This window comes from Cervus elaphus, chromosome 1, assembly GCF_910594005.1.
Source record: "Cervus elaphus chromosome 1, mCerEla1.1, whole genome shotgun sequence".
NCBI lineage: Eukaryota > Metazoa > Chordata > Mammalia > Artiodactyla > Cervidae > Cervus > Cervus elaphus.
In genome coordinates this window covers 67,796,742-67,819,480 of record NC_057815.1, presented here as the reverse complement: position 1 = coordinate 67,819,480, position 22,739 = coordinate 67,796,742, and the positions used below count along the sequence as shown (strand labels likewise).

Sequence of the window (22,739 nt, the reverse complement as noted above, 5' to 3'; positions counted from 1 at the left end):
TAGCTTTACTTGATCCCTCACCTGAAAGTATTTTCTTCCTCTGGAGGCCACATAAGTTTCTCTGCCTCTTTCTCCTGATCACTGTCAACCAGGTACAATGGTTGTCTGTCTGTCAGTTACTGCCCCTCCTCCATGGAGCCCTAGGAGCAGGTCTTCCTGGGTACTTACTGTTGCCCAGGTCGGGGTCTTGCCGAAGGCTGCATCAACTAGGGCAGAGACCAGATTTTTTTTTTTAATTTATTTATTTTAATTGGAGGCTAATTACTTTACAATATTGTAGTGGTTTTTGCCATACATTGACATGAATCAGCCATAGGCGTACATGTGTTCCCCGTCCTGAACCCGCCTCCCACCTCCCTCCCCATCCCATCCCTCAGGGTCATCCCAGTGCACCAGCCCCGAGCACTCTGAGAGACCAGATTTTTTTGAAAACCTCTGTCCTCCCAGCCCACCCCAACCCAGCACAGGACCTTGTACAGTCAACTAGGTGGGGTAAATGAAACCCTCATGTGGTCCAGAATTCCCAGGCTGGGTGTGGGGCTGGAGGATGGGGAAGGAGAGAGTGATTGAGGAGGCTTGAATCCCCTTGGCCCTGGCTCAGCTGCCGGGGGCCAGCCTCATTGGTGTGAAGTCCAGAGGTGTGTCTGTCCAGGTGCTGGTGCTGGGGAGTGGGGTACCTAGTCCCACCTAGAGCCAGCCCCTTGGACCCCTCTTTCCCTGCACAGCCAAGGCTATGAGAGCCTCCCTTGTTAAATCAGTCCTTGGAGTAGGAGCAGAGGAGACCTTCTGAGGAAACACCAGAAGGTGGAGGGGGGTGCTCCAGCCCCTCTCCTGACTCTGACCACTGGGGACTTACTCCCCTGGGGTCTTTTCCTCTGACTCCCCACAGCTTCTACCATGTTGGCCCCTGGTCAAACCTGATGCCAATGGGAGCACAGCCCCCCATCCCTGCCTCCCCTTGGTTTCTTAGCACATCTGAGGCCAATCAGCCTTTTCAAAAAGAACTTTGTGAAATATAGCCAAAAAACAAGAAGGAAACCATAACAGAAAATTCCAGACATATCATGCGGTCCAGTTGACCAAGTCCAAGTTTTGTGATCAGTGGAGCTAATTCATTTCTCCCTCCCTGGAGTTCACACATACCCAGTTTCCTCACCCCAAGGGGCTGTAGCTGACATCCCCAAAATACACTCTGAATTCCTTCCTTCTTTCCATCATCATCACTCCCCCTAATCTAAGCCACCTTTCTCTCTCACCTGGGCTGCTCTGTGAGCATCCCAGAGTCTCCCTGTACCCCTTTTCTCTTTTTTTAATATTTTTTTGGTGTTGACCATTTTTAAGGTCTTTATTGAATTTGTTACAATATTGCTTCTGTTTTAGGTTTTTTGGGTTTTTGGCTGTGAGGCATGTGCGATCTCAGCTCCCCCCCGCCCCCCCGCGACAAGTTAGGGATCGAACTGGCACCCCTGCATTAAAGGCAAAATCTTAACTATTGGACTGCCAGGGAAACCCTCTTCCTGTACCCCTTTCTAATCTGTTCACTGCATGGCAGCTCAAAGGATCTTTTCTGAACAGAAAACTAATCATGTCATTCAGAAGCTCTTAAAACCCTCCAATAGCTTGTCATTGCACCTAAAGTAAAATTGAAATTGCCAGCTGTGGGATCTATGCCCCCTGAACCATCTGACTTCTGCCTTGTTCTCCAACCTCATCTCCTACCTGCGCCAATGCTGCAAACTCATTCTAGCTTGCTCCTCCCCTCGGAATGTTCTTCCCCCAGATCTTCCCAGGAATGGTTCCTTCTCATCTCGCAGTGCACGACATAAAGTTACCTCCTTATGAGGCTTTCTCTACAGCTGTTTCTAAAATAGTCTAACCTTGTTAACGCAATCACGTTACCCTGTTTTATTCCTGTTATAAATTTAACATCTGACATGATCTGGTTCCTCCTTGTTTATTTTTTATAGTCTGTCTCCCTCTCTGCTAGGATGGAAGCTCCGTGAGAGCAGAACTCTTGTCTCTTGCTTACTGTCCCTGGTGCAGAAGAGGACATGGCGCCCAGTTGTCATGCAGTAAATATTGAGTGAATGAATGAGGCCCTGCTCCCTCCACCTGAGGCATTTTCTGCATCACGGAAAGTGCACAGACCTACGCAGTGCTCACCTGCTGTGTGTCTTAGGCAACCTCTCAGAGGTTCTTTTCTCATTTTAAAATCGTGGATAATAATACCTACCACTAGGGTTGTTGAGAGTAAGCAGTGAGATAATGCATTTCTATAACATAATGCCCCTACCTAGTAGCCATGCAATAAATGGTAGTTATGACTTTCCTGAGAGGTACCCTTTGACTGCAAGGCCTCTCACCTTGCCCCCTCACCTTTTGCACCCTAGCCTGTTTCCACCTTACTTGCTGCTGCATCTCACTCATCGTCTCCATTCCTTGATACTTTCAAGGCCAGAATCAAGAGACAGATTCTAACTCTTCAGATACCAAAGTTCCTTGCATTCTATCTTAGTTTCTCATCTGAGGGGCTCCATTCACCCTCTGGATGTTTATCCAGCACCCCTGGGTCCCAGGCCTCAAAAAGACCACTTTTAGAGCTCAGACAGATTCTGTGGACTCTAGGATGCCCTTTAGCATGGATTAATCCTTGTGATCACCTCTGGCCATCTTAGGAAGCAGTGACCCCAGAACTAGGGCCTGGTCCAGGGTTCTCCATGGGGCAGGAAGCTGCTTTGGTAGAAGTGTTTTGGGGGCTCTCAGGTGGGCCAAGGGTCTGGAATCTCACTCGGCAACTTCAAAGTTTAAACAAAGCTAACTCCACTTGACCAAGAAAGAGACCATCTCTCCCTCCCCTGCTGGTTCTCATTCATTCACTCATTCAGACTTCAGTAGGCACTCGCTTGGAGCAAGGCCCCTTGCTGACAATTGAGAGATGAACAGAATGAGGCTTGGTCCTTGTTCCGCTGGATAGAAGAGACAGATGTACTGGGTTGTTACAACCCAGGGCAACACCTCTTAGAGCAGAAGGGAGAGGAAGGTGTGGGCCACCTGAGACAGGCTGACAAATCTCCTGGGAAAACCTCCAGGGGTGGCCTCTCCCTCCAGCTCTTCCATGTCTGCTCATTTTCCTGTGAATGTTTCTCTGCCCCTTCTCTCTCCTTTGCTGTATTTGAAAAAGCCTAAGAACTTCAGGCCCTTCCTCTGCTTCCAGTCCCAAGGCTGTGTGTGGGATCACCCACACCTCTCAGAGACTTAGGGAGCAGATCACAGAGCCCTGAGTATTCTCCACTTCCCTGTCACCTGCCTTCGTGTGTCACAGTCCTCCATTAGCCACGAGGCGCAGATCCAGAGGTAAAAGAACAAAGTCTTGGAGTTAAGACAGCACAGTTGAGATCAATGTTGAGGAACTTCTCTGGCACTCCAGTGGTTAAGACTTTGCCTTCCAATGTCGGGGGTGTGGGTTCACTCCCTGGGGAAGCTAAGATCCCACATACCTCAGGGTCAAAACCCAAAACATAAAGTAGGAACAATGTTGTAACAAATTAAATAAAGACTTTTTAAATGGTCCACATTAAAAAAAGAAAATCTTTTAAAAAAGTCAGTGTCAAAATAACCCAAGTCTTTTACTTGTATTTCTCTCCTTCGTCCCTCACCACTAAGGGACACGAGATCTGTGCAAATCCAGGCACGTGGTGCGCTCGTCCGTGGTAGGAAGGGATACGGATGAGTGAGCCACACAAGTGAGCAGGCGGGAGGGAGACTGGACACGTGGAATTTATCACTTTTATCCCACTGCAGGCTTAAAAAGAGTGCAGCGCCCCATAGTCGGGAGGGGGGTTGAGGAGAGGACAGTGGGAGGCAATGGCTGTTTGGAAGCAGGACTGACCCCTGTGTCCCCTTCAGAATGCCCACGTGAGCTGTTACCGCCTCCACTGTCCGCCCGTGCACTGCCCCCAGCCCGTGACCGAGCCGCAGCAGTGCTGTCCCCGCTGTGTGGGTGAGTGACCTAGCGTCTGCCCTTGGGCCAGCCTCCCACCGGCCCACTGGCCCTTGACCCACTCCTGACACAGCCAGAGAAGGTCCCTGGAATGAGAAGGGCAGACCCCAGCCACCAGAGCTGTTGAGACACCAAGGTGGTCACGGAAGACATCCTCCATGGATCCCTGAGGAGGGCTGGGGTGGCCACAGACTTCTCAGTCTTGAGTAGCTGTGCTTGCCAGGAGGAGGGAGGGAACCTGGAAAAGAGCTGAAGAAAAACAGGCGTGCTTGACCTGTTGATGGCACACGCTGGCTCCGTTCTCTCAGGGGGTGGCCAAAGCCTGAGGGAGTGGATGCACCCCGTGTAAGTGAAGGTGAGTGAGCTGGGGCTGGGAGGCCCTGCAGGGTGACCCTGGGATTACCGCCCGGGGCTGGGAATGGCCACAGGAGTTGAGGCATATGTACTCTGAGACTCCTCCTGTGCTGCGGTTCAGAGGTTCTAATATGTGCCCCAAGGCTAAATGTCCATGATGTTAAGAATCTACTAATAGCCTCTGAGACTGGGATTCCAAGAAGTAGAGATAAGAGAGGAGAGAGGAGAGGTGATCTGAGAAGAAACCAACATAGGCAAGTGGCAAATGAGGGGCAGTCAGTGCGGGGGCCAACTCGGAAGGCAGGAGATGTCAAGAGGAGGACCCGTGTTTAGTAACATCGAGAAGGTGATAAGGGGAGGGAGTCCCAGGTTGCAGCCTCAGCTCCAGACTCTGGAAGCAGCTCTCTTGGGAGACTAGGGACCTGTGTGGAGTATGGGCATAGAGGGGCTTCTTTTCCAAGTGGGATCCCAGTAGGGATCTGACTGTGACTCCAACTTGGGTCATGGTTTCCTGGCCTGGGTTCACTAGCGGAGCAGGGTCTCTAGGCTTCATCCTGCCCAGTGAGGGTACTTTACACCTCCTCCCGGCTGAGGCAGACCCCAGGAGTCCTGACTGCTCCTCACTGTGCCTCGGCCCAGCCCCCTTCTTCCTCCCATGCTCCTCACTCCCTCCCTCTTTCCCAGCCTTGCCCCTTTGCCTGCCTGGTCTGCATATTCCTCAAGATTCATCTCAGCCATCAGCCCCTTCAGGAAGCCTTCCCTGACCGCCCTTCCCGGCTGAGTTAAGGGCGCCTCTCTTATGCTGCCACAACTTCTGTGCTCCCATCTGCCCTAGCCCAGACCATACCAGTGTCACTGCTTGGGGCCTGTCTCTCTACCCAGTGAGACCATCAGTTTCCTGATGTGAGGGGCTGGGCCTTATTTGCACTCCATTCCCAGCATGTAGCATGGCGCCTGGTGCAGAGAAAGTGCTTAGTAAAGGTGTCTTGAAAAAAGGAGCAGGTTCCCCTTGAACTGGAGGGCTATCCCCTCTATCTAGCAGGGTGAGGACAGGCTAACTGGCAGGTGATGGGGAGGGTGTCTGGTGGCCAGGGAGTGGCAGGCACTTACTCCAAGATCAAGCACAGTCCAGATCACACCAGTGAGCTCCACTAGGATGAAACTCCATGTGGAACCTTGTTTTGTTCACTTCTGTATCCCCAGAACCTAGAACAGTGCCTGGCACTAGCCAGTGCTTCATGGATGCTTACTAAACATTGAATGAACTAACACAGGTCTAAACTGAGTGGCACTCAGCGGAGCTGAGGCTTCTGGCCTTGCCTTCTTGCTGCAATCAGAGCCTCCTCTGACACTCAGGGGCTTAAAGGCCAAGGGCGGGAGTGACATGGTCAGAGAGAAATGTCAGGGTTCCTCTTGGTTCATCAACATGAGGTCTGGCTGGGAAGGCTGAGGCCAGAGCATGGTTTAAATGACAACAAGGGATAAGATACAAACATGTCAGAGAAGTGGCCCAGTTAGTTCTGATAAAGCCCTAGACCATCTTCTTCTTCCTCCTTCCCCTCCCCACCTACAGAACCTCATACCCCTTCTGGGCTCCGGGCCCCACCAAGGTCCTGCCAGCATAACGGGACTGCGTACCAACACGGCGAGCTCTTCAGTGCCCGCGAGCTGCTCCCCTCCCACCTGCCCAACCAGTGTGTCCTCTGCAGCTGTGCCGTAAGACCTCCGACTCCCCTCTCATGCAGGCCAGTGCTCTGGGCCTGGGGGGATTGCCCCTCCTAGTCAAAGGGCAGGAGAATGAATGGGCTCCAGGGCAGGGAACATCTGTGGGTGGGAACCTCCTGCTCAGGGCTCCCACGCCATCCTGAGCTGCCTGGTCACCTTGCACTGACCCTGGCCATGTCTGTGTCCTCTGTAGACTGCACTCCTTGAGGGCAGGAGACATACTCAACTCATTTCTGTATCCTGCAGGGCCCCCAGCTCAGGGCCTGGCACAGCATGAATGAATGAATGATCAGTGATCAATCCTAGGGTGCAGAGACGGGGCCAGACTGTTTGTAGTAAATGTAATTTAATCAGAAGCTAATTAAACCCCCTGCTTCGGGCAGAGCCGGGCCTAGGGTCAGGTCGGGCAGAGCTCAACCAGCAGTGTCATCAGGACACAGACTGAAGCCAAGCAGGACCCAGCTTTCCAGGCGAAGAGCTGGAAAGTCTTCCCCTCCTCCTCGGGGGTTCCAGGCTTGGCCCTGCTGCACGTTTGTAGGTGGCCTTCAGCATGTCATCCTCACCCTTGGGCTTAGTACACCTGTGCACTGGTGGGAGAAACCCCTGCTATCTCGATTTCCCTACCACCTGAGCAGCAAGCTTCTCTGAGCCTCAGTTCTTCTGAGTGTGTAAGGGGGTCTAGGCTTCCCTGGTGGTGCTAGAGGTAAAGAAACTGCCTGCCAATGCAGGAGACATAAGAGACATGAGGTCGGGAAGATAGCCTGGAGGAGGGCATGGCAACCAACTCCAGCATTCTTGCCTGGAGAATCCCACGGACAGAGGAGCCTGTTGGGCTACTGTCTATAGAGTTGCACAGAGTTGGACATGTCTTAGCACACATGCATGCACACCCAGGAGTCTAACAAGGTGATCTCCAAGGTCCTCTCTGATTAAATAATCATCTGATTCAGCAGTGATGGGCGGGTAAGAGGTCCATTCTAGGCGTCAGACACCCAAGTTTCAGCTCTGGCTCTGCCACGGTTCCATGCGTGACCATTAGAGACAGTCATCTCTCTCGGATCTGTCTCCCATCTTTTCAGTGAAAGGATCCCATCACTCTGAGTGTGAATTTCAAGGTATCTGTGCTGCAGAGCAAACAACTTATAAGAGGGACCACTTAGAAATCAACCTAGACAATGGTTGTTTTTGCAAGGCCTGGGCCTCTTGAAGTAAACTAGGGTACTGTACCTACTAGGAAATGCCTTATGTTTATATACAGTATCCCAATGGCCCTATGAGAAGGCTATCACTAATATATTTTATGGATAAGAAAACTGAGGCTCAGAGCAATTAAGTGATTGGCCTAAGGTCACATGACTTCCTAGGTGGCACAGAGGTAAAGAATCTGCCTGCTAATGCAGGAGACATAAGAGACTTGGGTTTGATCCCTGAGTTGGGAAGATTACCCGGAGTAGGAAATGGCAATCCACTCCAGTATTCTTGCCTGGAGAATCCCATGGACAGAGGAGCCTGGTGGGCTATAGTCCACGGTGTCGCAAAGAATCAGACATTACTGAGCGCGTGCGCGTACACACACACACTCACACACACACACACACACACACACACAGAGCTAGTTAAGTGACATACTCAGGATTCAGATGCAGGGCCACATGGTTCCAAACCCACACTCCTTTACCTGTACTGTGCTGCACCTGGATGAAGAGGAGGCTGTGGGAAGAGAGAACTCATGGAAGGGTCAGGTGGTGAGAGCATTCTTGTGATCCCTTGTCCCCTCCCCCTGGATACTTGGGTCTCCCCTTCTTTCTTCGCATCCCTGTTTATATGGGACTTGTTTGAAGGATCAGAATCCTTACTTCTGAGACTCGCTGGAAAAGGAATAGGGGAAGGATTCGAAGTAATCTCACTTCCTCCCAGGGACACATTATGCCTTGCAGTTTAAAAAGGGTTTTCATAACCGTTCCCTCATTTGATTTCACAATCCAGATAGCAGTGCCCCCATTTCACAGATGATGAAGCTGAGGCCCAGAGAAGTGACTCACCAAAGGTCATCTGGCCTCCTGACTCCCAGAAGGCCCTTTCTCCTGCAGTCTTGCCTTTCCAAGCTGGGTCCTAAAGTTGGGGACCTAGAGTTTGCATGAGAGCAAGATGGGCCCAAAGAGACATGCAGTCATTCCACTCGTCTATGCTGGGCTCCCTGCTCTAGCCAGGGGAGAAGGACATTGATAGCAGGAGGAAGAGCCTGAAACATGGGTTCTAGTCCATTCTGCTGGGTGTGTCTCTGACTTCAGGGGGTCCAGGCCCCTCCACAGTGCCTTCCCTTCTGTAGGTTGGGAAAATCTCACCTCACTAGGTTGCTGTGAAGCCTAGGAAGAGCCTGGGTATGAAAAGGCTTAGAAGCTGAAGGATAACTGTTACCTTGGGGCCTGGAGTGAGTGGGAAGCGTTCAAGGACCCTCCTCTGAGCTGCCTGGGTCTTGCCCCGGACACTGTGCGACTCCCCCTCTGCCCACCTCAGAGGAGACCTCAGGCCATGGACCACCAGAGCAGGGGCTATCCCAGCCCCAAGGCTGGTCCTCAGCAGAGCTCATCTCCCAGCTCCTGTGTGCTCTGTCTGTCAGGAGGGCCAGATCTACTGCGGCCTCATGACCTGCCCGGAACCAGGCTGCCCTGCACCCCTCCCGCTGCCCCCCTCCTGCTGCCAGGCCTGCAAAGGTGAGTCTGTCCCTACATCTGGCAGTGTGCACCCACCCACCACAGGGACCTAGCCATGGACTGTTAGGGGGACCAGGGGTCACCCAGCCCAATTCCTTCCTCAGGGTGGTGGCTTAGCTGCACCCCTCAAACAGCTGAGCCTGTGCCAGAGGCTAATGTGCAGTATTTGTATTGTAATTCCAGGGAGCAGGAAGGAGGGGATGGAAAGTGAAGCAGGGAGGGAGGGAAAAACAGCACAGGAATGTGTTGGGGAGCTGGCCTTGACTTGACATCAAGCGCGACCTATTGCTCCAAGTAGCCTTCTGCTCCTCAGAAAGGTCTGGAGGTGATAGAGGGAGAGGAGGAATTGGTCCACCAGCCACCAACTCCCACTGGTCAAAGATTCACCCCAAGGCGGGGTCATTCCCTCCCACTCCCCTACTGTGTTGGGCTGTCCTGGGAATGGAGATGGGAGTGGTGGTGGAGGCGGAGATAAGACCTGGGGGCAGAGACATGGAGGAGGCGTGGCATGAGGGCACCTGCTGCCAGATTGAGTCTGAAGGAAGCTGGCTGCAGTCCATGTGAAGAGGGTGCAGTTGCAGTGCCTGCAACGAGGGGACAAAATGCCTGCAGTCAGATGAGGCCAAGAGGATCAGAAGAGGCACAGGAGAAGGGTCTGTAGAGCAGAGACCACGTCTCCTCCTGTCTTCCTCATCGCAGAGCTGGGCACAGGCCTGGGTTCACTGGGGCTCCGAGCTCCTGTGTCGAGCAGAATCCAAGTAGCATCTCTGTACAGAACAGAGAGAGGCAACACAGTGGCGAGTGAAGGGTGAACAGCTTGGGTAAAATGAAGTGCACAGATGTGGCCTGTGGCCTGAGGTAGTCCAGGAAAGCTTCCTGGAGGAGGCAGACCTCGAGGAGGGCAGTACTCCACCGTGGAATGCTTCCCCAGATGTTGGGGTTGTGGAAGAGCACTAGACCAGGAACCAGTTTAGTCCTGGTTCTTCCAGTGAATTCCTGCAGATTCCTTCCCCTCTGTGGGCCTCAGCGGTGCTGTGTGTGCACTGCGCTTGGTGATTTCTAGCAAGCAGTCTGATTTCTGTGTTCTGGGTCTTTGAATACAGATTGCTCAGTGGCAGCTAGACTGTATGTGAGGCAAGGGGAAGGGGGGCTCTAGGAAGCTGCTGGACTTCAAAGGGTTTTGAGTGCTGGGGCCCAGGCAGGTAGGGGATGGAGGAGTCCTAGGCTGTTCCAGTGGGAGCGACAGAGGGGCTAAGGGCAGCCAGGGAGTGTATAGTGTAAGCCAAGCCTGGTGACTTCAGGTGTGGCTGGGCTGAGAGGCTGCTGGGGGACCGCAGCTAGGCAGGCTGTGGGGGTGGGATTCGCAGCCCCTACACCATCTGAAACGAGCACTGAATGACATGCTCTGGCCTAGCCAAGGGGTTCAGTCTTAAGTGACCAACAGGCCAGTGTGGAGATACAGTCTGCAGTTCAGTTGTAGGGATTTCATCAACCCGAAGGTGAGGAGACGTGTAAGGAGAAGTAGGAATAAATACCCGTGGGGCCAAGGGTGCTACTGGTATGGGGACTGCAGGAGTAGCGCCAGGCTTTGGAGGGGCAGAGCCTAGAGGTGGGGAGGCCCACAGGGCTCCGGCCAGGAAGGCTGAGGAGGTGGAGGCTGACCGGACTTCCCTTTGGGTTTCTAGATGGGTCCGGTGAGAAGTCGGCTGAGGAGGACACCACGCAGTCACACCGAGGGGTGGTGAGCGCACAGCTTTATGGAGAGGATGGGGAGGGGGCGGCGAAGGGGCTGGTATCCTGGGCCTGAATCGCCTTGACTGTGGAGCAGGCAATCCCAGTTATCGTCTTCATGTCTCATTTGTCCCCGGGGTTGGCTCCATTAGCCGCCACCAGATTCTAGGTTCCTCTTTAGGCTTCCATTACAGCTCCCATAGGGGCTGGTGAGGAAGGAGGGGTCTGGGGAAAAAAACAGAAACACCACACAGGGCAGAGGCAGGCCTCCAGCATCCTGATTTCCCTCCTGGAAAATTCTGACAGTGTCCTGTCCAGAGCACGTGTCTGTCCTTATGCAGGCCGCCTCTGGGCAGCATGCCTTCTGAGGGAGTGGCCTCTGACTTGGGCCAGCCTTCCATCCCGCTCCTAAGGTACCAGTTCTCTGGGGCTGCCTCACCTTTCCAGCTCCATCTTGACCCCTTTCCATCTTGGTCTAGCGTTCAGATGGGCTAAACTGCCTGACTCTCTCTGGTCAGAGAGAAAAGAGCCGGGAGAATGGGCTCACACTGACTCACGTCCCTGTCCACCCGCCGCGCTATGCCTCCCCTCTGAACAGCTCTATCTGTGCTTTCAGCCTGGGTCACCTGGACCCTGGCACACTCGAAGCGGGACTCCTCTCCCCAGAGACTCCCCAGGGGTCTGAAATAATGAGCTCTCCCTTCTCCTCTGCCAGCTCACCCCCTTCCCAGGCTGGGCCTTCTCTAGGGGGTCTTGACCATGCCACCCACCTTCCTCCCTGTCCCTGCCATGGGTATGCGTATGCTGTCGCTTCAGCTGTGTCCAACTCTTTGCAACCCCATGGACTGTAGCCTGCCAGGCTCCTCTGTCCTTGGGATTCGCCAGGCAAGAATACTGGAGTTGCTGTGCCCTCCTCCGGGGGATCTTCCTGACCCAGGGATTGAACCTGTGTGTCTTATGTCTCCTGCATTGGCAGGCAGGTTCTTTACCACTAGCACCACCTGGGAAGCCCCTGTCCTTGTCATAGGAGGCAGCTAAGTGAAACCCACCAGACTTAGTTCCAGTAAGTAATTCCAGCTATTCACTGAACTGCTGGATGATGTGGGTAAGTCATATAGGGGTGTTGGGCTCGTCCATTCCTTCTGGGTACCTCCTGTGTTCCTTGGTCTGTGCTGGGGCCCGGGACATAGTTTTCACTCTGGGAACTCCTGTGGACTCAGTCCAGACATTGAAGGACTGTCTCAGAGACTTTACAGTCAGGAAGGAGCTGCAGAAGAAGGAATGTGACTCAGTGTCAGTGAGGGGGTGATAAACTCCACCTCTGCCCCCAGCCCACTTGCTCCTTTCTCAATCCCCAATTTTTGGACCAGGAAGCTCCTGCTCTGTTTCACGGCTGTCTCACATACCCTTTGCTCCCACCGCCAACCCTCTCAAGACCTGATCTGATGGTGTGGGGTTTTGGGGTGTTGGATTCAGAAAAAGGGCTCCTAAGATCCATCATCTCTGGACAGGACCTGCTCTCAGTCCTCTCACCTGGGGGATTCTGCAGTCGGGTGGGATCTTTGGAGGTCCATTCCCTGTCCTATCACCTAAATCTTCACCTGCTCTCAGTCCTCTCACCTGGGGGATTCTGCAGTCGGGTGGGATCTTTGGAGGTCCATTCCCTGTCCTATCACCTAAATCTTCTCAAAGAATTTCCTGACGCTCATCCTCACTCTGATTCTTAAATATTAAGTTCTCCGGGTCCCTGATCACTTACACCTTTCAGATCAAGACCTCAGCCCCCTCTGCTCACCTCAGCCACAAGGTTCTGGCACTGCCAGCAGAAGAAGGGCTCAGTGGAGGCTAGACTTCCAAACCACTGACTTCTGAGAATTTTCAAAGATTTGTTGCCTAGGAGTGTCTTTGACCCCATCAGACCTTCCTTCTGCTTAGATCCTATGCCCGGTCACAAGGGCCACCTTCAGGCCTCTCACTGCAGCCTGTTTTTCTGCTTCTGCACTGGCAGCAGCCCGTCAGTGATTTTCATCCTTCCTGCCCTTTGCAGAGACATTCCCAGGATCCGTGTTCAGGGGACAGTGGGAGAAAGAGAGACCTGAGCACCCCGTCCCCCACCGGGCCCAGCGCCCCTTTGGGCGTCATCCCTCGCCACTTCCGACCAAAGGAGGCAGGCAGCACCACGGTCAAGATTGTTCTGAAGGAGAAACACAAAAAAGGTGGGAACCGGAGCCTCTGCAGACCCTGAGGTGGGAAAGGGGCCCCCTGTCTGCTCCCACTTCCCATCCCTGCACCTCCACCCAGTGGTTCCCCAGTCTTAACTTGGCCATGGGCTGGTAGACTCATAGAAGCTTAGATCTAAACTTCCATCTGACAGATGAGGACACTGAGGTTCAGAGTACTGAGTTAGACACAGAACCAGTCCTGGAACCAGGACTACAGGCCATAGAACAATATTCTTTTGAGTATGATATTGCTGGGAATTGAGAGGCAGAGAAGAGAGAGATGAAAATGGTCCCTTTCCTCAAGGGACTCATAGACCAGAAGGGGAGACAGGCATGTAAATCAATTATTACAAGATAAGGAGGTATTGAAGGAAAGGGTTTTTTTTTTTTTTTTTTAAATCTGAAGAAAAAAAAAATCTGAAGGAAAGGTTTTGATGAAGGAAGGGGGAAGCAGAGCTGGGCTGCAGGAGGATGGTTGGGGTGGATCAGGGAAGGGGGTCAAGGAGACAACTGTGGCAGCAGACAGGGAGAGAGACCTCACTGCAGGTCACCCTGATCGGTGGAGTGGGAGGAGCCACAGTGGCATCCGTAGCCCCTCTCTGACAGATGGGACACTGAAGCTGCAAAAACAGATGGGACCTGCTCGCACTCACATGGCCAGATAGTGTCAGCACAGGTCTCCTATCATCAGGCCATCCCCCTCCGCACCCCACCATAGGTGCCCATGACAGGCAGGAAGGTCTCTTAATCTTCAACAAGAACTTACAGATCCCACCTCTTCCTTGAGTGCTGAGATGGGGGATGTCAGGGACAGGGGACTGGTTTATTCCCTGGCCTCTACTTTACAAGCAGTGTGGCTGGGCCAGACTGGTGAAGCAGGGGCACCCCAAGGACCTACCCCCACCCATTATTGGACTCCGGCCCAAGCCCAAGGTGCTGACCCTCCTCCCTTCCTGCCTTCCTTGGCCCAGCCTGTGTGCATGGTGGGAAGACATACTCCCATGGGGAGGTGTGGCACCCAGCCTTCCGCTCCTTCGGACCCCTGCCCTGCATCGTGTGCACCTGTCAGGACGGCCGCCAGGACTGCCAGCGGGTGATCTGCCCCACTGAGTACCCCTGCCAGCACCCCGAGAAAGTAGCCGGGAAGTGCTGCAAGATTTGTCCAGGTACAAAGAGAGCCTGGGGGCAGGGAGGGCAGTGGCCAGCGCAAGGCCTGGGTCTCTCTCCCCAGGGCACAGACACGTAGAACATCTCATGTGGGCCTGGACAGATGGGGCATGGACTCAGAGTCGTGGGATTCAGGGGCTTTTAGATGCACAGAATGCCAAAAACATAGCAGTGAGAAATGCCCAACTCATATAATACTAGACGTGCAGAACCAACTAGTGCTACAGATTCAGAGGCTCTCAGGCACACACAGAATCAAGTAATGTCCTAGATTCAGTGAAGTCATAAAATCTTAGGCTATTAGGACTTTTTTTTTTTTTAGGACTTTTTTTTAAAAACAAATTAATATATTCTTTTACTGAAGGATAATTGCTTTACAGAATTTTGTTGTTATCTGTCAAACCTCAACATGAATCAGCCATAGGTATACATATATCCCCTCCCTTTTGAACCTCCTTTTAAGAGGAATGGTCAACAGTTATTGCGTACTTATCACATGCCACATAGGTGTTTTGCATGAATGCATGCAATCCTCGCCACAGTGGACAGGGTAGTCATCTTCATCTCCATTTTACAGAATGAGAAGATAAATACTTTGTCCCAGGTCCCGAAACTGCAAGTGACAGAGTTGGGATATGAATCCTGTCTGTCTTATTCCAAAGACAATGCTCTCCCTTTTTTTTTTTTTTTTTTCTCGGCCGTGCCATGAGGCTTGCTGGATCTTAGTTTCCCAACCAGGGATTGAACTCAGGCCACAGCAGTGAAAGCGCCTAGTGCTAACCACTTGGGCTGCCAGGGAATCCCCACAAAGACGATACTCCTGATCACTGTTGTCTTTCTTCAGTCCTCATCAACATATGGGAAAACTGAGACCCAGAGAAGGGAAGGGACTTTCCTAAGTCACACAACGAAGGAGCAGTGAAGCTGGAACTAGAAGTCCTTCTAAAACCTCTCCCGTATCACACTCATCATCGTCATTACTGCCACCATCACCTCAACCTCTCCCAAACCTTTCCTTCTATGTGCGTTCATTGTGAGCCTGTGTTTGGTGGTATGAGTCACTCAAAAGACTTGATTCCTTCCCTTGACCTTATGGGTCTATTTTAGAGAGAAAACACAGCCGAGCAGTTTTAAGGCAATGCAGGGCAATGTGGGATTAAGGGCATGAGTGGAAGGCATAAGCAGGAAGGTTTTAAAAGCCAAGGGTGGGAGGAAACAGCAGAGGGTGGGGAGAACAAAGCTTTTAGAAGTCAGGCTTCCAGAGTTGCCGGCTGAGTTCTTTCAACAGTGACCCTAGGATTAATGGTTGTGCAGGAAAAAACGTCAGAGCATCTCATTGAGAAGAGCAGTCTGTGACTGTCAGCAGGAGCTGTTGTAAGGGGCGGGCCCGTTTCCTCAAGCCTGGAAGGAAGGCAGGTGGGGTAGAAGGCACTGTCCTGGTCACATCTCTGACAGGGCTGGCTAGCAAAACTGAAAGGAGAAGAACGGGGAGGAAACAGAGGAAGAGAACCAACTGTGCGCCCAGTATTGTACTATGATTTCATAGAGTTTACTTAATTCTTCCATCTCAGTTCACAAATGAGATAGCTGAGTGGCTATGATTATCCTAAGTCTCCACCTGCCCCAGAATTTGCTGTCAGGAGATGTGAGTTTGCATGGGCTTGCTCCCTGACATACTTATCTACCTAACTTACTCTTCTAGGCAAAGACAGGTTACTTTACCTTTCTGAGCCTTAGATATAGAGTTGATGAAAGTGCTTTATGAATTGCAAATCAATACCTAGACATAAGGGATAACAATTACTTATAGACTAATAAAGAGTAGGGGCAAGGTGAGGGAGAAGCATGATGGGATGACAGATGAGGGTTCAACTTGAATTCTCTTTATTTATTTGGCCATGCATGTGGCTTGCAAAATCTTAGTTCCCCAACCAAGGACCAAACCCAGGCCCACAGCAGTAGAAGCATGGAGTCCTAACCACTAGACAGCCAGGGAATTCCTTTTTTATTTTTTTCCTTTATTTTAAAATACATTTCCTCTTTTTTTTTTTTTTTTTTTTTTGCTGCACTGCATAGTTTGTAGGATCTTAGTTCCCCAACCAGGAGTTGAACCCAGGCCCCCAGCAGTGAAAACACAGAGTGCTAACCACTGGACCACCCAGGAATTCTCTTGAATTCTCTATGAGAATGGCTGTGGCTTGCTGCTGGGCTCCTTCACAAACACACATGGTCTTGGGCTCACCCTCAGATCCTACTCCATTTCCCCCTAAAGATATGGAGACAGCTTACAGCTTTTAGCTGGACACCTCAAAGGTCTTCATAACTAATAAGAGTCTAGAAGGTGAGGAGATGTGTAGGGATTTAGTCTTTCAGTCCCTGAAAGACAATCAGGGAGTATTGATACATGGAAAGTTCTGGGGAATGTCCTTGAAATTCCAGCATGTCAAGGATTTAGGACTGGATCCAATTTGTAGGATCCAGAAACAAACATAACCGCCATCCTGACCCCCACCTCACCACCCCTACCACCACCACTACAGTCACTATCATCACACTTATCACCACCTCTTCCGTATCATACTCCATCATCATTACTGCCATCAGCGCCTCAACCTCTCCCAAACCTTTCCTTCTGTGTGTGTTCATTGTGAGCCTATGTTTGGTGATGTGAGTGACTCAAAAGACTTGAAGAATAGGATTCCTGCCTTTCCCCCTGTGGGTTTATTTTAGAGAGAAAACATACCCAAATGAAACAATTACAAGGCAATGCAAGGCAGCATAGAACTAAGGGCATGAGTGAGAGGCATAAGAAGGGTTAACAAGCTATGGGTGGGAGGATATAGGGTGAACTAAGCTGTTCCAGGTGGGCTGCCTGGAGGAGGTGGAAGATGAACTGGGCCCTGAAGGGTGAGAAGTTTTCTGACATGCTAGTCAATGGGAGGAGAATAGGCGAGAGGGCCGCTCTCTGTTCCCCAGAGATCTCCTTGTCTTCCCAGGGGCACCAGAACTTTCCCAAGGACCCTAATGACCCTGAGGGGGATGTCATACCAGTGGTCCCTCTTCCTGGGCTACCAGGAGTGGAGAGACAGGGCGTTCACAGCTCCTTGTCTCTCCCAGAGGACAAGGCAGACCCTGGCCACAGTGAGATCAGTGCCACCAAGTGTCCGAAGGCATCGGGTCGAGTTCTCGTCCACACATCAGTATCCCCAAGCCCAGACAACCTGCGTCGCTTTGCCCTCGAGCGTGAGGCCTCTGAGCAGGTGGAGATCTACCTCTGGAAGCTGGTAAAAGGTGAGCACTGGCCCATTCCCACTCTGGCCTGTCCCCCTTCCTGTGCTCCAGCCGCCCCCTCCCAGGGGTGTTAAGGGAATTGATTAAGTGCCTCTGGCCCAAGAAGACCTGCCTCAGGTCATCTTCCAGCTCTGAGTCTCAGATTCCAAGATAGAGGGAGATAGTGACTCTGACAGTTGAGATACTCTCACCCACTCTGAGATGTCAGGGCCTTGAAGTGCTCCCTCTCCTGGGGGAAAGGGGTTGTTACACTTTGTGAGGAGCCAGGGCAGAGTTATGCTTACCCGATGAAACAAAGAGCTGTCGATTGGTAGAATTTCAGCAGACTGGGAGGAGAGATCTTTTCAGGCAGGAGGGCCCTCACAGCATCCTCAAATCCTCAAGGCTAGTCTCATCTAGCCTTTCCTTTATGGTGGATCCTAGCCCTCTAAGGTAAGTCGACATATTTCTCATTCTGTGAAAAACTTACCCTGTTCAGCAGGCTACTTCTATCACCAACTGAAGGTTAAGAGAAGGGAATTGCAGAGAGTTCAGCTTTGGGGCTCTTCTTGTTAAAAGTAAATCCCCTGGATAGAGTAAAACAAATTAAACCTTTAATTGGGAATTAGTTCTTAGGTCACTTTTCTCTACTGGTGTGGTTGGCTGACAGCGGGGAGGTGGGGGGAGTTGGGGGGTGGAAGAGGGAATGATGATAACCAATGTGTGAAACACTTTGAAATTTACAAAGTGCTTTCACATTCATCATCTCATTTGATCCTCAACGATCCTGAGAGTTAGGTATTATTATCCCCATTTTACAGATGAGGAAACTGAGGCTCAGAGAGGTGAAGTACCTGGCCCAAGGCCACACAGCCAGTAAGTGGAGGAGCTAGAGCCCAGGTCTTGTGACGTCAGATGCGGCTCCTTCCCTGCTCTACTCTGCCCCCTGCCGTGGGAGGAATGGACCGAGAAAGCGGAGCTGTTCAGCCTGGAGAAGAGAAGACTCAGGGCAACAGGACCGCTGGCTTCATGGCTCTGAAGGACTGCCCCAGGCAGAGGGAGCAGTTGTGCTCTGAGTGGCCACAAGGGTCAAAACAACAAGCAGGGGCTTTGGAATCAGACAGACCTAGGTTTGAATCCCGGCTCTGCCATTTCTTAGCTGTGTGGCCTTGGGCAATCACTTGACCTCTCTGGGCCTCAAATTTCTCTTCTGTGAATGGGGAGAAGGGGCTTGAGAGGCTTAAGTGAAATGACATAGGTACCACCCCTGACCCATAATAAGTGCTAAAAATGTCTGCACCCTTCTCATCCTACCTCATCAGTCAGGTTAGAATGGCAGAGAAGCAGGTTTCCCTTAAATGAGAGGAAGTGCCTTCTCAACCTGAAAGTCTTCCTGCAGTGGAAGGGAGGGAGCAAGTTCCATTCACGGAAGTTTGTAAGCAAGGGCAGGGAGGGGACTTGACCAGAGGCTGAGGAGGTTCGGTAATCGTATGGTTGCTCTGAGCCTTGGGAGTCCATCAGTCCCTGGACAGGTGGGGTTGCAAGTTTATCCTTCCACCCGCTCTGGCATCACAGAGAGTAACAGGACGAGCCTCTGTCCTCAGGACCTCATGGCTTGCAGGAGCTCCCTGGGAGTCGAGCTGGTCAGGGAAACCTTCATGGAGGGTGGGCCTGGGCTGGACAGGATGTAAAAAGGCAAGAGGGGCACACTGCAGCGACAGCCTCAAACTCTGGCTCCAGAGCCCATGCTTATATGTCCGGCGCTCTGTGACTGGTGAGTAGCAGGTACTATGTATAATGTGTTGCAGTTCACAGACATAAGAAACCTGAAGGGTATGTATTGTATTAATTCCCCATTTTGCAGATAAGAAAACTGAGTCTGAGAGGTAAAATGACTTGCTCAAAATCACACAGTTTAAACAGTAAAGCAAAGATTCAAACCCAGGTCTTACTGTCCCCAGTGCCACCTCCACAAACGTGACCTTATGTTTTTAGGGAAGGACCTGAGGAAGGCACAGGATGGCAGAGAGAGGGGGAGGTCATAGCTCAAGGCCAAATCTCATTACCAGGGGCACAGTGAAAAGGTAGAAGTAGGAAGGACTCTTCAATTTCACAATGCCAGGCCCTGCCACCCTCTCACTAGCAAACCTGTCCACCCCACCACCTCCTAAGCCCCTGGGTGGCTGAAATACCCCATCAGTACCCGCCCCATTCCCTCCCTGCCCCAGACAGAGAAAGTCAAAACAAACTCTCCCAAGGGCCTATTGTCAGTGGGAGACCGTTACTGTTTCCTCACCTAGACAAGTGGAAACAGCAGGCCTGGGGGCCAGGAGAGGAAGAGGAGAATTGACCTGGAGACAAAGTGAGCTAAAAACTGGGCTGAGGCCACACCAGAGCAGGGCCAGCCCCAGGCCCAGAGTCTGAGCAGAGAACTGGCTTAGTGTTAAGGATTTTTCAATTTTAGCATTTCAAGAGTAGAAGGAACCTCAAGGTTCTCAATTCCTCCCCCCACCTAGGGAAGGAAGGCCCTCTGTTAGCCTCTCTGATGGTCTCCAGCCCCTGACTGCACTCAGCCCCACCCCACCTCCAGACAGGTGGTTCACTTGCCATTCTATGAATGGCTCTGCTCGAGAAGCTTCTTCAGTAAGCCGAGCCTGTCCCGTCTCTTGGAACTCAGCCACCACTACCCCTCCGCCTGGGACACAGGGTCCAGCCACTCTCAGGCCTGGCACACCCTTCACAAGTCAAAAGGCACAACCATGACCCTCAGACAAGCTCTTGCTTCTAGGCCCAAGAGCCCAGACCTTTCAATCACGCTTTACAAGTGACAGCGTGGAGACCTCCCTCCTCCCAGTCACTTCTCCAATTTGTGTTTGGGGGTTTGTGCAGTGGCAGGCTGGGGCACCAAGACCCGTCCCATCTCATACTTGTGATGCAGCCTTGGCCTCTGGAGCAAGTCTCTCCCATATTCTCTCCCTGGCACCTGGGCGGGGGGCCTGAGCACAGTGCTGGGCATTCCCAGCTTCCTGGAGCTCAGTTCCAGGACCAGAGCAGTCTGTGCCCCTAGGTGGGATCCCACCCGGATTCCCATAAGCAAGGCCAGTTCTTGGTTTTCTTGAGGGTGGTACTGGCCTAGCAGAGGCCTTGCTGTCACATCTGTTCTTTCTGGCCACGGCCCCTGGTGGTAACAGCTGGCGCGACCTCATGGCCCAAGTGCTCAGGGTTTTGCACCATGTGTGGTGCCTGTGGCCAGCTCCCCGGGGGATACAAACATCAGGAGATCCAGCTAATACCTCATTCCCCCTCAGGGCCTGGCCTAGACAGGGTACACATATATTTGCTTATCCATCCATCCAGGGATTCATTCATTCATTCATTCAGCATGCCTAATGTGGACCAGGTTCAGGGAACCCAAGAAGAAAGTCCTCTCCATTCCCAGTCTGGTGGAAGAGGCAAGAACAGACACAATGATAGCACGTTAGAAATAGGAACAATCACAAATAGAAGCCAAGAGCTGTGGGTAACCCAAGGAGGAAATTATAACTATTTAAGGGAGGAGGGAGAATCAGGAAGACCTCCCAGGTAAGGCTGGGAGGATGAGAAGTTCACCTGTGGCAACAGAAGACAGAGTTTGGCAAAGGGGATGGCAAATGGGAAGGCTTGACCCCTTCAGGGACCTCAAGGAGTTGGTTAGGGCTGGAGCACAGGCAAGGGATGAGGTGAACTGAGCCTTGAGCTGAAAGGGAGCCTACAACCCTGACACCTGTAGTGCTTTGGTGTCTGAAGCAAATCACCTGTTGATTTTTATCATACATTCTATGTCCAGAAAAAAAAAAAGACTGATCAGGCCCTACAGGCCTGGCAGCTTCCCTCCCTCCCTCCTTCCCTCCTGGCCCCTCTGTGTTGTTGACAGGTGAGGGGTGTGAGCACAGGATGATGGTGAGAGGAGCAGGGTCATGGAAGGAGGGGGTGAGAGGGTAACAGGCATGTTTTCCAATGCCTGCAGCCAGGATCACAGATGAGAGGCGGGGTTAAAGGTCAGAAGTCTAGGGTAGTGACCCAGGTAAGACGCGATGGGGCCCAGAGGGGAAAGATGACACTGGGGGATAGGGTGAACAGATTCAAAATATTTAGGAAACTGAGTCCGCAGGATTTGGTGTCTGGTCAGAACAGGGGAGGGAAGGGAGGTGACTGAGTCTGTCCTGTGTCTAAGTCACCCCATTTCACTGACCACACACCCTCCCTTTCCTGCTCATGCCCTTGTCTTTGCCCTCAGGAATCTTCCACTTGATTCAGATCAAGAAAGTCAGGAAGCAAGACTTCCAGAAAGAGGCACAGAACTTCCGGCTGCTCACCGGCACCCACGAAGGTGGGACCCTGGGCTGAAGACGGGGGCCTGGGAAGAGAGTTAGACTAGAAGCTGGGGCCTCCTGGGGAGTTCCAGGCTGCTGGTGCCGGGAGGGGGGTGCTGTCAGCCACAGACGTCAGTTCCCGGCACAGGAATCCAGTGGGTGTCTGGGCCAGAGATTTCCCAACTCAGGCGCTCGAGAGCTCGGGAGTGGGAAGGTGAAGCAGAGCCAGCTGGATCTGGTCTTGGGGCAAGGGAGACAGGGCTGTCAGAGGGGACTCTGAGCCCCTAAATCCTGGTGCTGCATAGCCGCTCTACTGGAACCTCTCCCACTGAAACCTCCTAACCACGTTCCTACAGAGGCCCCCGGCTTACTCCCTACCACCCTGAGGAAGATAGACCCAGGTGGGTGGGGAGGAAGTCACAGAGGGGAGGGTCACCGACAGGTGTCAGGTTGAAGGTGGGCTCCTGTACCAGAACCCTTGGGATTATGGGGGCAGGATGGGGTCCCCATCTCCTTCCCCTCTGTGGGCTTCAAACCCAGGCTACTCGGTCCTCCTTGTCCCAAGTTTTCCCCACCCCAGTCACCCTGCCTCAGTTGTACACGTGTATGCACATGCACACACCACACACACACCCTTACACATACATACTCTGCACACCCACACACAACTCTTCCTCTTTTCTCCATGCAGGTCACTGGAACGTCTTCCTAGCCCAGACCCCGCAGCTGAAGGTCACGGCCAGTCCAGATAAAATGACCAAGACCTTATAACAAAGATCTGAACAGTTGCAGATATGAGCTTTATCATTTTTGTTGTTTTATATTAATAAATAAGAAGTTGCATTACCCCTCAACCCTGCCTGTTGAGTCCATTTCCAGTCTCTGTGTGTTCTCATAGTGATTACAAGCGGGCCTGGTTATCCCCATTTTACAGGCCTGGGAACTGAGGGGCAGAAGGGGCAGAGGCTGGCCCCAGTCCTCCCAGTGAGTGGCTTTGAGAGCCAGGGCTAGTACCCACCCCATCGTGGCCTCCCCCCTGCTCTGGGCTGCTGCTGTCCCCAGCCCCCCTTCCCATAACTTTTTGGCACTGAGCCTAGTGAGGGGGACTGACTAGTCAGCCAGCCGAGGGGTATGCACGGAGCCTCAAAGTGCTTTCCCAGCAGATAGGGCAGGGGTCCTGATAATCGTCAGCTACACTTTACAA

General features: G+C 52.3%; 1 protein-coding gene across 3 annotated transcripts in view; it reads left to right on the top strand.

Moving 5' to 3' along the window:
* Window positions 1–22,389, top strand: part of CHRDL2 (chordin like 2) — a 34,512-nt gene extending 12,123 nt beyond the window's left edge. Inside the window, exons 3-12 of one of the 3 annotated variants that reach the window (XM_043907055.1) lie at window positions 3,907–4,000; window positions 5,928–6,070; window positions 8,700–8,793; window positions 10,479–10,531; window positions 12,572–12,740; window positions 13,718–13,912; window positions 17,031–17,204; window positions 18,005–18,059; window positions 21,460–21,552; window positions 22,227–22,389. In XM_043907055.1, coding sequence (XP_043762990.1) covers window positions 3,907–4,000; window positions 5,928–6,070; window positions 8,700–8,793; window positions 10,479–10,531; window positions 12,572–12,740; window positions 13,718–13,912; window positions 17,031–17,204; window positions 18,005–18,059; window positions 21,460–21,552; window positions 22,227–22,287 — 1,131 coding nt within the window. In that variant the 3' untranslated portion in view covers window positions 22,288–22,389. Of the gene's footprint in view, window positions 1–3,906; window positions 4,001–5,927; window positions 6,071–8,699; window positions 8,794–10,478; window positions 10,535–12,571; window positions 12,741–13,717; window positions 13,913–17,030; window positions 17,205–18,004; window positions 18,060–21,459; window positions 21,553–22,226 lie in introns of all 3 variants that reach the window. The other 2 variants (XM_043907046.1, XM_043907065.1) reach the window with 2 other exon arrangements.
* Window positions 22,390–22,739: the final 350 nt, after the last annotated feature.